Source organism: Phyllostomus hastatus, unplaced genomic scaffold, assembly GCF_019186645.2.
Source record: "Phyllostomus hastatus isolate PE091 unplaced genomic scaffold, TTU_PhHast_1.1 phas_contig_37, whole genome shotgun sequence".
Lineage (NCBI taxonomy): Eukaryota > Metazoa > Chordata > Mammalia > Chiroptera > Phyllostomidae > Phyllostomus > Phyllostomus hastatus.
The window spans coordinates 7,442,452-7,457,668 of NW_025333867.1; the positions used below are offsets into that span (position 1 = coordinate 7,442,452).

At 35.2% G+C, this 15,217-nt stretch overlaps 1 protein-coding gene across 6 annotated transcripts in view; it reads right to left on the minus strand.

Annotated features, from left to right (window-relative positions):
• MAK (male germ cell associated kinase) overlaps nucleotides 1-14,895 on the minus strand; it is a 105,461-nt gene extending 90,566 nt beyond the window's left edge. For 4 of the 6 annotated variants that reach the window (XR_006786010.1, XM_045841628.1, XM_045841627.1 and 1 more), the window contains exons 1-4: nucleotides 14,497-14,554; nucleotides 9,385-9,707; nucleotides 8,054-8,108; nucleotides 7,231-7,352 (exon numbers count right to left, since the gene is read on the minus strand). Coding sequence is in view for 5 of the 6 variants with exons in the window: in XM_045841628.1 (XP_045697584.1) it covers nucleotides 7,231-7,352; nucleotides 8,054-8,108; nucleotides 9,385-9,485 (278 nt within the window). In the remaining variant the exon portion in view is untranslated. Of the gene's footprint in view, nucleotides 1-7,230; nucleotides 7,353-8,053; nucleotides 8,109-9,384; nucleotides 9,708-14,496; nucleotides 14,555-14,656; nucleotides 14,794-14,814 lie in introns of those variants that run through there. The other 2 variants (XM_045841625.1, XM_045841626.1) reach the window with 2 other exon arrangements.
• Between the last annotated feature and the right edge of the window lie 322 nt (nucleotides 14,896-15,217).

A 15,217-nucleotide genomic window follows, 5' to 3' on the forward strand; every position in this document is an offset into this window, starting at 1 on the left:
CCAGAAGAGAAAGGGCAGAGTTGACTAGAGACACTTGAGGAGAGTCTGGGGGTGGTGGCTCTCAGTAGAGAGCTGAAGGAGCAGCTGCCAGGATCCCTATGCTGAGTCATTCCCCATATTGCAGGAGCCATCTTTCTTAGGCAAAGTAGTCCCCACCAAGTGGCATCAGCCTGAGGGGAAGCAATTGCCCCGCCTGCAGGAATTGCTCTGCCCTACAGTATGGTGCTTAAGACCTGCTACTGAGGAGTGCAGCTGGAAGACTTTTACTCTTTAAGCCTGACTGAGAAAGCCTTCAGAAAGAGATGGATCTCTGGGAGCTCCAAGACTTTAACTGACTCTCTCCGGACTTGGTGCTGCTTGGAGCCAGTCTTGGCATGCAGGCTGGTTCTTTCTGCACACCAGCAATCCTAGCAGAAAGAACCACACACATGCTATGGTTTGCTGATACCACCAAGCAGGCTTCCCAAGGCTAGTCACAGGCAGGGTTTGACCTAGGCATGTACAAGAGTCTTGCAGACCTACCTAATACATAGAAACAAATACAAAGAAGCAGCCAAAATGGAAAAAGAAAGAAACAAACCCCAAATGAAAGACGAAAACTATTTTCCAGAAGAACTAGATGAAATTGAGGCAAGAAAGATATCAGAGAGTTTAGACTAATGATTATAAGGATACTCAACTGCATGAAAAAAGGACACAGAAACCATAAAAAAGGACCAGTCAGAAATAAACAAAGCACTTTCTGAAATAAATAATGCACTGGAAGGAATAAACAATAGGTTAGATGACACAGAGGGCGGAATCAGTGATTTGGAAACAAGGTAGAATAAAACACTCAGGCAGAGCAGCAAAAATAAGGAGAGCTTAAGAAACATTTTAGACAACATGAAGTATAACAACATCCATATCATAGAAATACCAGAAGAAAAAGAGAGCAAGCAAAGTACCAAGAAGGTATTAGAAGAAATAATGACCAAAAACTTCCCTAATCTGGTGAAGAAGAAAAAACATGTAAGTCCATGAAACTCAGAGAATTCTGAAAAAGTTGGACCCGAAGAGGCATACACTGAGACACATCACAATTAAAACGACATGGTTTAAACAAAGGAGAGAATCCTAAAAGCTGCAAGAGCAGAGCAGGTAGTTACCTACAAGGGAGCACCAATTACAGTCATCTGATTTCTCAACAAAAACATTTCACCTAAAGGGACTGGCTTGAACTATTCAAGGTGATGAAAAGCAAGGACCTGTAATCAAAGCTACTTTACCCAGCAAAGCCATCATTTAAAACTGAGGGAGAAATAAGGAGCTTTCCAGATAAGAAAAAGCAAGAGTTTGTTAACACCAAACCAATACTGCAACAAATGTTAAAGGGCTTGCTTTAAGAAGAAGAAAAAGAAGAAGAAACATAACAGAAAAAAGTAGTCTAACAATAAAATGGCACTAAATATGTATTTATCAATAACCACCTTAAATGTAAATGGCTTAAATGCCCCAACCAAAGTCATAGCATACCTGAATGGATAAGAAAACAAGACCCATATATATGCTGCCTCCAAGAGACTCATCTCAGATGAAAAGATACACACAGACTAAAAGTAAAGGAATGGAAAATGGTATTTCATACTAATGGAAAGGAAAAAAGGAGCTGAGGTAGCAATATTTAAATCCAACAAAAGAGGCTTTAAAACCAATGCTATAGTAAGAGACAAACAAGGATACTACATAATGATAAAGGGAACAATCCAACAAGAGAATATAATCCTAGTAAACAATTATGCACCCAACATAGGAGCACCTAATTATGTGAAACAATTCTTGACGTACATAAAGGGAGAGATCAACAGAAATACAGTCACAGTCGGTGATTTTAACACCCCATTGATTTCAATGGATAGATCTTCCAGACAAAAAATCAAAAGGAGACAGCAGCCACAAAGAACATGGTAGATCAAATGGATTTAATTGATATCTTCATAGCATTTCACCCCAAAGCAGCAGAATATACATACTTTTCAAGTACACATGGAATATTTTCTAGGATACACTACATGTTAGTACACAAAGAAGTCTCAATAAATTTAGCAAGCTTGAAATCATATCAAGCATCTTATCTGACCACAATGCTATGAAAGCAGAAATCAATCAAAAGAGGGACACTAAAAAACACAAAGACATGGAAGCTAAATAACACATTATTGAACAATGAATTGGTCAAGGAAGAAATCAAAAGATACCTTGAAACATATAAAAATGAGAACACAACTATCCAAAATCTGTGGGACACAGGGAAAGGAATCCTAAGTGAGAAATTCATAGCATTATGTGCCTATCTCAAAAAACAAGAAAAAGCTCAAATAAACAATTTAACTTCACATTTAAAGGAACTTGAAAAAGAACAACAAAAAAGCCCAAAGTGAGTAGAAGGAAATAATAAAGATCAGAGTAGAAATAAATAAAAATCTCAAAAATGATACAAAACATCAATGAATCCAAGAGCTGGTTCTTAGAAAAGATAAACAAGATTGACAAACCTTTAACCAGAACATCAAGAAAAAAGAGAGAGAGAAACCAAATAAATAAAATAGGAAATCAAAGAGGGGAAATAACACCCAAGAAATACAAAGATTGTAGAAATATTATGAACAATTATATATGTCAACAAACTGGACAACCTGGATGAAATGGATAAATTCCTAGTAACATACATTCTTCCAAAACTAGACAGACTACACCTAGTGAAATTGAAGCAGTAATCAAAAAACTCCCAATGAACAAAAGCCCTGGACTGGATGGCTTCACAAGTGAATTGTACCAAACATTCCTGGAAGAACAAACACCTATTCTTCTCAATCTATTTCAAAAAATTCAGGAGGAGGGAGGCTCCAAAGCTCATTTTATGAGGTCAGCATTATCATAATGCCAAAACCAGATAAAGACACTACAAAAAAAGAAAATTATAGGCCAATATTCCTAATGAAGATAGATGTTAAAATCCTCAACAAAATATAAGTAAACCAAATACAGCAATGCATCAAAAAGATCATACACCATGATCAAGTGGGATTTATTCCAGAAATGCAAGGTTGGTATAACAATCGTAAATCAATAAATGTGATTCACTACATACATAAACGAAATGAAGGATAAAAACCACATGATCATACCAATAGAGGCAGAAAAAACTTTTGATAAAATCCAGCACCAATTTATGATAAAAAACTCTCAGCAAAGTGGGAATAGAGGGAACATCCGTCAACATAATAAAGGCCATAAATGACAAACCCACTGCTAGCATCATATTCAACAGGCAAAAACTACAAGTATTCTCCTTAAGATCGGGAACAAGATAAGGATGTGCACCTTCACCTCTCTTATTCAACATAGTACTGGAAGTCCTAGCCACAGCAATCAGACAAAAAAGAAGAAATAAAGGGCATCCCAATTGGAAAGGAAGAAGTAAAACTGTCTTTATTTGCAGATGACATGATCCTGTACATATAGAATCCTAAAGATTCCACCAAGAAACTAGTATGACTTATAAATGAATTGAATAATGTAGCAGAATACAAAACTAATATTCAGAAATAAATTGTATTTTTATATGCCAGTAATGAACTAACAGAAAGGGATATTAAGAAAATAATCCCATTCACAATTGATTCAAAAAGAATAAAATACCTAGGAATAAATCTAACCAAAGATATAAAAGACCTGTACTCGGAAAATTATGACACCGAAGAAAGAAACTGAAGAAGATACAACTAAGTGGAAGCATATACCACGTTCGTAGATAGGAAGAATAAACATCATTAAAATGTCCATACTACCCAAAGCAATCTATAGATTCAATACAATCCCTATCAAGATTTTAATGATGTATTTCACAGAAATAGAACACATTTTTAAAAAATGTATATGAAACCACAAAAGGTCCTGCATAGCCACAGTGATCCTGAGAATAAAGAAGAAAATTGGAGGAATCATGCTACCTAATTAACAAACTATACTATAATGCCACAATAATCAAAATAGCATGGTAATGGCATAAAAACAGACACATATATCAATGGAACAGAACAGAGAGCTCATAAATAATCCCATGCCTTTATAGTCAATTACTATTCGACAGAAGAAGCAAGCACATACAATGGGCTAAATATAGTTGATTCAATAACAGATAAGTGCATAAAAATGAAACTAAACCACCTTCTCACACCAAACACAAGAATAATTTTAAAATGAATAAAGAATTACATGTTAGAACTGAAATAATAAAAATTGTAGAGAAACATAGGCAGCAAAATCTCGGACATAGCTTGTAGCAATATTTTATCTTATATATCTCCCCAGGCAAGGGAAACAAAAATAAACAAATGGGACTACATCAAACTGAAAAGTTTTTGCACGGCAAAGGAAGTTATCAATAAAATAAAAAAAAACAACTCACAGAATGGGAGAACATATTCACCAATACATCTGATAAGGGGTTAATATCCAAAATTTATAAAAAACTTACAAACTCAACACCAAAAAAACTCCCAAACAACTCGATTAAAAAATGGGCAAAGGATCTGAATAGACACTTCTCCAAAGAGGACATACAGATGGCTAATAGACATAGGAAAAGATGTTCAATGTCACTAATCATTAGATAAACAAATAAAAATCACAGATACATTCTTACACCTGTCAGAATGGCTATCATCAATAAATCAACAAAGCAACAGGTGCTGGCAAGGCTGTAGAGAAAGGAGAAACTTTTTGCACTGTTGGTGGGAATCCTGATTGGTACAACCACTGCAGAAAGGAATATGGCAATATCTCAAAAAATTAAAAGCAGATCTGCCTTTTGACCCAGAGATCCTACTTCTGTGAATATATCTGAAAGAATCCAAAATGTTAATTCAAAAGAACATAAGGACCCCTGTGTTCGTTGCAGCGTTATTTACAATCACCAAGATATGGAAGTTGCCCTAAGAGTCCATTCCATTACACAATGGAATACTCCTCAGCTGTAAAAAAATAAAGTTTTACCCTTTACAACAGTATGGATGAACCTGGAGAATATTATGCTAAGTGAAATAAGCCTGGCAAAGACAAATACCATATGATTTCACTTACATGTGGAATCTAATGAACAGCCTAGACTATCTATCACCCTCATAGATAGCAGGATGACAGTGAAGGGGATGGATGGGTAGGGAGTAGAGGGATTGAGCAAAAAGGAAAAAAGACCCGTGGACATGGACAACAGTGTGGTAACTGCAGGGTGGGGGGGTATGAGGGAACTAAATGGTCAAGATATACAGCAAAAAATTATTAAATAAAAAAACATACTTTCACAAACTATAAATTTTAAAAGAAACAAAATATTTTTATCCTAGCCAACAATTTTAAATTTGTAAAAAGAATGCTATATGCTGAAATTTATAGTATCAGAACAAAGGTTAATGTATATTGGTTTCCAATTGAAATAGAAAAGTTTATTTGAATAAAAAAGGCTTCTGAGTTTTTCTAGATCCTCAAAAACAATGTTTCAGGAAGTTAAGTACCAAAAACAAAGTGTAAAATTACCACTTAACCCAAACAGCCCTTTACCATATACACTTGTTAATGGTTAAATTTATACCTTTGATATTGAATAATTTTCTAAATAATATCACTTTTATTTACATTTCATTTAAAAATCCAGAATTGAATACTTAATTTCCAAAGTTGATTCTTTTTAGTGTTCATTTTCTATTACATTAACCACTTCCACGGATAGACATATATTTTTAATCAGATGACAGTATAATACTTCATATATTTCTATGTATTTAATTTCTTCTTCAACAACTACATTTCAATATATCATGCACGTTTATCATTTCATATATTTTAAACAGCATAAATTATTATTAGAAGACCAAAATTAAAATTACCCATAATCTCACCACCTAAGAAACTATTTTGGTTTTTCAGTATTCTAATCTAATACTAAACCATGCACATGCATAACTCTTGTATTAGGTATCAATGTTACATAAATACAATTTTGCTTTCTGTTTTTTATCTACTTATAAGCATTTCCATAATCTTTGTAATTATCACTTTTAATGGCTACAAAATAATTCTATCAATGTTATGCATTATAATTACCAACCCAGTCTCCGACTGATAGTTACTTCTTTTAAAATAATTCAGAGCTAAGTGAAGCTTAGTATAATCATTTAACAGAACATCCTATGGTAGCTATGAAAATTATATATCAGCATTAAAATAAGCCTATAAGTGAATGAATGAAATAAAATAATGTGTGATACTTAAAATATAACCATGCAAAAAGTATGCATGCCTGTATAGAAGGGCTAGAAAGGACTCTAGAAAATAAATACTGATTTGGGAGGTAGAAACCTTTTACTTTTACTTTAATTGCTATTGATGTTATGATATCAGCCTGGAACATCCCAGCCTGAAAGAAGAAGAAATATGATTAAAGAAAAATTCACTCACCATGCTGAGGCCTTGGGTGAGTATGTGTGTGTGTGAAAGAAATGCAGAGAGAAGTCAACATCAGTCTACTGGGAAATTTGTTTCCAAAGTATTTGAAGATATTTTGTTCAACTCTCGCTTTAAAAGCAGACAAAATTTTGGACATTAACCTCCCAGATGTGACTGGCATCTACCTCCTAAATATTATCCTCCCCAAACTCACGACAAATGACTGAAGCTCTTCCTCGTTAGGTTCTGTTCACAGGTTTAAAAATTAAAATAAGAATTTCCTTAGGATGGGTAACATTAAGTTCTATCATTCACTTAAGCATTCTACTGAGTTTATTAGCTCCTTTTTAGGAAGCTACTTCATTTCTTCCTGCATTCTTTCATTAACCTTCCACAAGACACTCAGGACAGAAATGAACATAATTTTCTCAATTTTGCCCAAGACCAGCTTTATTACTGAACATTAAATTATAAATAAATTTTGCTTCAAAAGTACAGGTAGATGGTATGTGTGTTTACATCATATATTTATTTTGATTTTTAAGAGATTGCAGAAGGAAAAAAGCTATGTTGTAGCCAGTTCTTCAAGGTTAGATACTTCCTTTCATGAAGATAAAAACTAATGAACTTAAATCCCCCTCTTACAATCTGTATATTGTAAAATGTGTCATACTGAAGGGACCCAAGGAACTCATGGAGGAGATAATAGGAGAAAAGTACAATTTTCATAAAATGCAGACATACCTGTCTTTCATTAATTGATAGAGGTTTTCTTTCATATATTCAAATATAAAATAAAGATGGTCATTTTCTCTGATAACTTCTTTTAGTTTAATCACATTGGCATGATTAAGTTTCTTCAGAGACTGAAACACAGCAAATAAGCATTAAAATTCTTACAACAGAATTACAGAAGCTGGCAAAATCTCACCAATGCTAGTAGGTATGATAATTATCTTAATATCCCATTTCTTCTGAATTCATTAATGAATTTTAATATCTATAAAATTCACATTTCTAAAAACATTTTAGAATGCCTATTTGAAGTAAGCAGTGAATTGTTTTAAGTAATTAATATAAGTGCAAAAATAAACCAAGTCAATAATACCTACTAAACATTTTTTTCTAAGTATATTAACTAGGTCTAACTTTTTTCTGACTTAACCATGCCAAAGTCTCCAAAATTTTATTCAAATCGTACAGCATAAAATATAAAGAAATGGCATATAGTAATTTAAAAACTTGTCTTTTCTTTGTAGTATAAATGAAAATACTCTTAAAAGTGAGAATGTATTTACAGATACAAAAGGCATAGTTATTTTCTGTTCTTCACTGAGATTCTGATGAGACATGAGAAATTAGAAGATAAAGGAAAATGTTAGGAAATATAATGATCTTTGTATTGCTTCCTACAGAGAAAAGATTAATCTCCTAAAATTAATTCCAAATCTTTAATTCTAAGTCTTTAACTATAGAATAATCTCCTTAGCTACTTTCCTCAGAAATGAGATAGGTATGAGGTAGAGCTAAGGCTTTCTCCAATTCTTTTCATCTCTAGGATTTTTACCTTAACTTCTCTCAAGTTCATGCATTCATCCCAAGAATAGAACTTTCTCTTCATCCTGAAGTTAAAAACAGTTAAGTTTAGTGTATGGGGACTGAAGATTTGAAAGCACAAATTAAACCACTGGCTTTCTCACTGTTATTAGTTCACCTTGGGCAAGTTATGATTCTCTCATTTCCCTCCTCCTGAAAAGCAAATCACCTCCCTTCCACATATCTCAAGGCTATTTGGTATAAGTTCATGACTATGTCATAATTGAAATTCTGCTTTAATACAAAAGTGAAAGAATTACCATTAATCTTCCTTTCTGGATGAATTCTTACATTTCTCTAATTAGTTTTACTGGGCCTTTCTACAAAGGCTCCTTCCAAAAGGCCCTCTTTCTAAAACTTAAAAGATAAATATGAAATACTATAATTAGGTGGAATAGAAGAAAATTACAAATTTTGGTAGCAAATTTAGTAAAATGTTTTCTCTGACAACTTTTATATCATTACCTTAGATTTAAACAAGAGGCCCATAAAATCAAGTGATTTATTTAAATCAGCAATAATTCAGAAGTAACCAAATTTTAGAAATAACTTTCTTGAGTTTTGTTTTTACTGCCTCTCTTCCCTGCTAATGTTGGTTACCATTAAAGATGAATACATAAAAAGTGAATCTAGGGTAATAAAGTAATTCTAATACATATGCCACAGAAAGAGATTGTATTATTTATATGAATGTATTTTTAGTCACCACACAAAATGAGAGACAAGAAAAACAGGACTTATATTCTAAAAATATTTCTTCAGGTGTAGAAATTACAAAGCTGGATTATGAAAAATCAGAATCCTGTATGTCCTACTGCTTTCATTTAGCATTATAATTTGCTATTGAGATATTCTAGAAGATTCTCAGAAAGCTTAGAGTTATCCATATTTATTAAACTAATTCCTACAGGAATTATTCTGAGCCTGTACAAGAGTGTAAAACACAGGACGGGGTAAGGAAATAAGTAAAGGAAAGGCAGCATAAAGAATTAGCAACACACCATGGTAGCCAAGAAGGTAGCAGTAGATTTAAACCCTCACTCAGCAGCTCCCTTATTATATGACCTTGGATGAATGACTTAATGACCTCTCTGTGCCTCAAATTCCTTAGCTATAAAGTAGAAACTACTGCATAAGAAAAAGTTATTATAAACTGCCTAGCACTCATTAAATACTAGATGTGCCCAAGTCTATGATCTACAGTAAGACACAAAAGCATTACTGTTTGCATGTATTCTCAAGCAAACAAAGGAAAAGAAAGATCAGCACTAATGGTAAACTTTGCAGTGTTGTATACAGTACCTTTTGATGGCCACCAGTTCCCCAGATTCATTACTCTTGCCCATTAGCACACTCCCATAGGTGCCGTCTCCTAGCTGTCGCATGGTTGTATACCGGTTCATCTTGGAAAAATAATGCAGCAGTTGTTGATTACAATGGCTTCTTTGTGGGATATAAATTTAAATGCTTTTTAATTTTTGTTTTTGCTGTTAGACTGTTGTTGCTATACTGGTGACAGGTTTGTCATCATTGAACATAGGTTCATTCCCAAGACTATGCAGGTTCATGAGTTACAGCAATAAGGAATCTGGCAAGGAAACAGTGCATCCATTCTTATAAATACCCTATAAAAAATAATAACAAAAAAAAAACTTTCATTAAAGAATCTCTTCAAGAAATTTATTGGTAATATATAGCACAGACAAAATTACGAATAATATAAATACTAATGTGTTAAACATTTGTCAGTAAATCACTTATGCTTTTTGGAATGAAGTTTACATTTAACAGACTGATAATATACATTTGGTACTGTACTATTTATCTCTGGAATGTTCAATAAATATCAGCCTAGTGATGTGTATGATTTCTTTTTTTTAATATAATCTATATTATTCCAAATCAGACCTTGGGAAATCAGACATCTATACTATATCAATCCTTTGAATCAATTTCTCCATCATATTTAATTTGGACCATAATCCACTGTGTGAAACTCCTAGGCAAGATATCTTTGGAATCCAGGAATTCTCATGTTTTAGAAGAGTAATGTGGTGCATTTACTGTATGTAATGCAATGCTTTGCATTAGCCTCTTAATATACCTACAGAAAAATATATGAAAAGTATACTAAGCAAAATAAATAAAGACTATGAATGTCCTCCCATCATTCAGGTCATATCTTGTTGCAAATGTGTTTGCACAATTTTTAAAATTTCACCTTTCAGAGAGCTGTGGATTTCAAAATACAAATAAACAATTATGGATATAATTTGAAGGGTACACGTTTCAATAGGTTCTGATTTTATTATTATGATTACAGAAAAAACTCTAGGCTTAGTGTCTACTTCATTACATTTGTTTCTTCCCATTGTTCTTAGTTCCACATTTAAGAAACTGGTTCTCAGGTCATACTTACTTTTCATTCTTACTTTGCTTTTAAAAATCTCTATTAATTCTGCCCTGGCTGGCGTAGCTCAGTGGATTGAGCATGGGCTGCGAACCAAAGTGTCGCAGGTTCGATTCCCAGTCAGGGTACATGCCTGGGTTGCAGGCCATGACCCCCAGCAACCACACATTGATGTTTCTCTCTCTCTCTCTTCCCCTTCCCTCTCTAAAAATAAATAAATAAAATCTTTAAAAAAAATCTCTATTAATTCTGTTACAAGGCATTATGCTTAATTGCAGGATGTCTGGCATCATTAAAATAAATAGTGTGTTTTAAAATGCCTTTTATAACTTGATACTGCATTCAAAGATTATTTTCCTTTCATTGCAGCACTGTTTCATTTCTACAAAATCAAATTAAATCACAGAAATTGCTTCTGTATTATATGCATAAATTAGGACAGACAGGGATGTGATGTAGTTGTCAATGTACCTGAACTTCCAACAACAGGCTTTCCGGAGAAAGAACAAACAAGTGTAGAGAAGCACAGTAAAACTAAGTTGTTTCTTATATTCAGGAATATATTTGTCCACAGGAAACTTCAGAAAAACCCTGTGGGGCTTTTCAATAACAGGGAGTGTTTTTATTTCATACAGATAAGAACCCTTTCAAAGCTACATGGGAAATAATTCAGGCTATGCTAACTCTGTGGCCAAGATCTTGAAAAAGAGATGATGATAGCAGCTTCCAGTTCTATTTAGGGGTTCCTCATTTCTCTTAACTTGCATCTGAGCAAATGGTTTATCAAATGGCAGCAAATGGTTCCCCTATTCATGCAGTTTTTTGCAAGTGGTCTTTACATCATACATAAACACAGATTCTAAATATTAATGTATTAACATGGAGAAAGGCAACATCCCTCAGCAGGGTACTTGACCAAAACATTTATTTGCTTTTATTAATTTTTACTTTAGATGTATAAGAAAATACAATTTTAAAAATCTTTTGGGTTGTTTTGTACTACATGCTATGATTAAACTATGGGCTGAAATGTATTTCTTCTGATCATTTAGGATTTTATGAAATCAGTATTTTGCAATTTACAATCAACATATTACATTACTTAACATTCTTTTCTAGCTACTCTATTTAAGATGACATATATCTATCTCTTTTAAGGAAATGGTGCTCTCTATAGGTTTACTACATAAATAACCATACAGAGAATATAACTGTCCAAAAGGCTATGATGTCCATCATACCAGTAAAATTATAAAATAAAAATACAGAAGGGTTAAATAACCTATCAATGATCAATCAGAGAATCAAAGATGGAGTCAGTCTGATACTTGCATTAGCCTGAAGCTGTGTTCTTTCAGTGTAGTCCCTAATTTCAAAACGACCCATTCTTATTGGCTTTTACACCACTGATATAGCTGATTGTAATAAACCACCCCTCTTTTCTCTCAAACCATTCAGAATCTGCCCTACAACAAAAGCTGCCCCCTTCCCACCTTAAGATTCCTAACTCAACCGCTTTACCCTAAAATACCAAGATCCTCCAAATTGGAACACCAAGATCCTACAAATAGGGAAATGGTTTTTCCTAATTAATAAAATCCTGGGGCTACACCTGGCTCATCCTATTCCTGAAGGACCTTGTAAAAACAACAGGCCAGAAACAGTGAGGGGAAAGAAATTGTGAGTAAGGGAGAAGGGAGGCTACCTGGAGCTCCCTTCATGAGAATTTTATTTTTCACCTCACCCCAAAAATTATTTAATTAAGACATCGAATTGGATAACAGCATTGCTTTCCTTTGCAAATGTGTTGCATATGCAACAATTACTTTCATGTTAATACCTAACTGAAGGTCTAAGAGATAGAAAGTAAATGTATGCAATTCTGCAAAAGGACACATTGCTTGAGAAGGAAACAGCAATTATTTAAAGGGGGAACAGTAGTCCAAATTTTACTTTGTAGTGACTTAGACTGTAAAAGTGGAATTAATTACCTTTCTCATTCACTAGTAAGACAATGAACCACCACTATCACAAGCACTATTAGCACAACAGATCATTCAGTCCTTAATACCTATCTGCATTTGGCCTCAAAACCCAGTTTTAGAGTGGCTTCTGGAACTTCATTCCAAGCCTAACCAACGGACTTTCAAATATACACTGGAAATACAAGGTTTGTTTCAAGTGAGGGTGTCTACAGGGCAGGGTATTTATATTCAAGGAAGAATAAACAACAAACGTGGTTATTTCCCAGTTTCTTTCATTTGAGGGGTTGAGTAGTGAAAACTGTGAATATGACCCTACCCGATCTTTTAGTAAAACAAATTTACATACCATGGTCCCAAACAAAAGCTTTGGAAAGCCTCTTTTGAGTCATATTAATTAAAAAATAAATAGCTCTCCAGGCTGAAATGCTAATCATTTCAGCTGTCCCCTTACCATGGCCTAATGTGAAGACGCATAAATATAAAGGGTTCTAAAAAATCATTATTCCCATGTGCCTACTCACACAAACAACTATTAATACTTTTATCAATGTAGCATGGAAAGGTCCTAAACTGGTTACTAATCAAAAGCAGTATATGTAACTTAAGGAACATAGACTACCTATGGGTTCCCAGTTCAAACACAGTATTTCTCTACAAGTTACATAGCTTCTTTTCTGTTAACCTACGGAAAGCTAATTCTGCAAAACAGACAGGTATTAACATGATTTCTTACGTACATGAATATTTCTATACATTTATTTCCATATATACATGTAACAAGGCAAAACACAAGTACAGGTAATATAACTATGATCTTCAGCTTAACAGAACTGTCAGATACTTGGAATTTCCTACAATCAAGCTACAATTATTTACTTTTCTATGGGTTAAACAAACCTTATATTCTGATTTAAAAAAAGACATTTATTTAGAGGCTTAACTATTGACCTACATTAAATACCCATCAAATTTCTCTCCCGCTTGTTTTATTTTTATCTAAATGCACAATTACTGCTCATGTAAGTGTACAATTACCGTAAAGTTTAGCTTTATTCTCAACAGCTTCTGCCAGTTAAGAGGGATTTAGATAGGATGAAAGAAGATTAACATAGAGGGCAAAGGGAGGGCAAAATTTGTGTTTGCCACTGAAAAGACACTATTGGATGTCTTCAACTTGTATTTGTAGAACCTACTGTATGATATTATTTTTTAAAAAGTAACGTTTTAAAAATCACTAAGTTGTTTAAAAAGCAAAACAGAAGATTTCAAAGTAAATCATGTTTACAAAAATTAAAAGGGAAGCTTTCACAATGGAAAAACAAAGACTCCGTGTTAAAATATAATTGCACTGGTGCTCTGTGCTAATAGTCTCAAATAATTTTAAAACTAAAAACAAAAACCCCACCAGAGATCTAACATCCTTGCCCAAGACCAGCCTTTTGCAGGCAGTAAGTGGTCGCCTTCGAAGAAAAGACGTACCTCCTTTTCCCCATCACGCAGCGGCAAACTGAGGGGTGACAGAGACAAAGGCAGGCCAAAGAGCTGAAAAGTACCTGTCCCCACGACTATTTTGACTCAACGGGTTGTTGTCTGATTAAAATTAGTCCGATAACTTTGACTTTCATGATGATTCCGTTATCATTAGAACAAATGTCTGCTCATTTAAAAGAATTATCTAAACACAATTACATAAATCTCTTTCCTTTTATAAATGAGATTACAAACCACTAAAAACCAGTTTTACTGGTACCCTCACTTTCCAACCCGACTTATTTGCAGTAAAGAAAGTTTTCTTTACACCCGTACTCTTATCCTTTTCGCGCAAAGAGGGTCCTTTAAAAGACTTCTCCCTCCATTCTCACTTTATAGCAGTTCCGAACTCCTTACGCTGCTTCCCCAGACCCGAGCCCGCCCTCCCCTCACTCCTAAAAGTAGTTTCTGCTCCAGCACAGGCAGCAGAGGGAGCCGCGGGGACGGAAGAGTGGCGCGACCCTAGGGTAGAGGTTTGGGGGCACAGACCCTCGGATTAAGGACGTTCCACCGTCACCTCGAACCAGTCCAACCCCTAACGTCTGAGAGCGCCGGAGAGTGGTCGAGGGAGTGTGGCCGAGCAGCGGCGGCCGACCCCTCCCGCCGCACCGCCCTTCCCCGGGTCTCCTCCCCCCAGTTCCTCCTCTACCAGAGTACGGGCCCCTTCTCTCTTCGGAAGTTGACTCTGGTGGGACTGGGCGTCGAGGGGACATGCTGAGTCAGCCTCGCTCGAGCTCGGGCTGGGTAGGTGGGAGAGTGGAGGCTTCGCAGCCGGTTTGGGATTACCTGCCCGCGCCGGCCGCTTACCTCAAATGCTCCGTGTGAAGCTCCGGCGCCCTGTGTGTTTCATCTCCTAGGAAACAGCGGGAATGCGCAGCCCGCTAATTTACACTCGCCCCCAGAGGGGCGTGGTCTAGCCGGGCAGGCCCCGCCCCATCCTGCCCCCTGGCCTCCTTGAGGGACCTGGCTTCTTGGAACACCTGGGCACCTGTTGCGCCTATTCGGTTGGTTGGTTTGCTGTTTATTTTGTTGGGTTTTGCTCCAATTCTTTCTACCAAGTCTTGCTTGACTCACTAAATCTGGTTTCCAGGCTAGGGAAGGGGAAGAGAGAGGCATTATGCTTGCCTTGTGCTTCTGTTGTTATGCATATACCACCTGGAGAAAAACTACTCTTCTGTTGCAGTTCCTTATATTGGTCAATTCTTGTTAT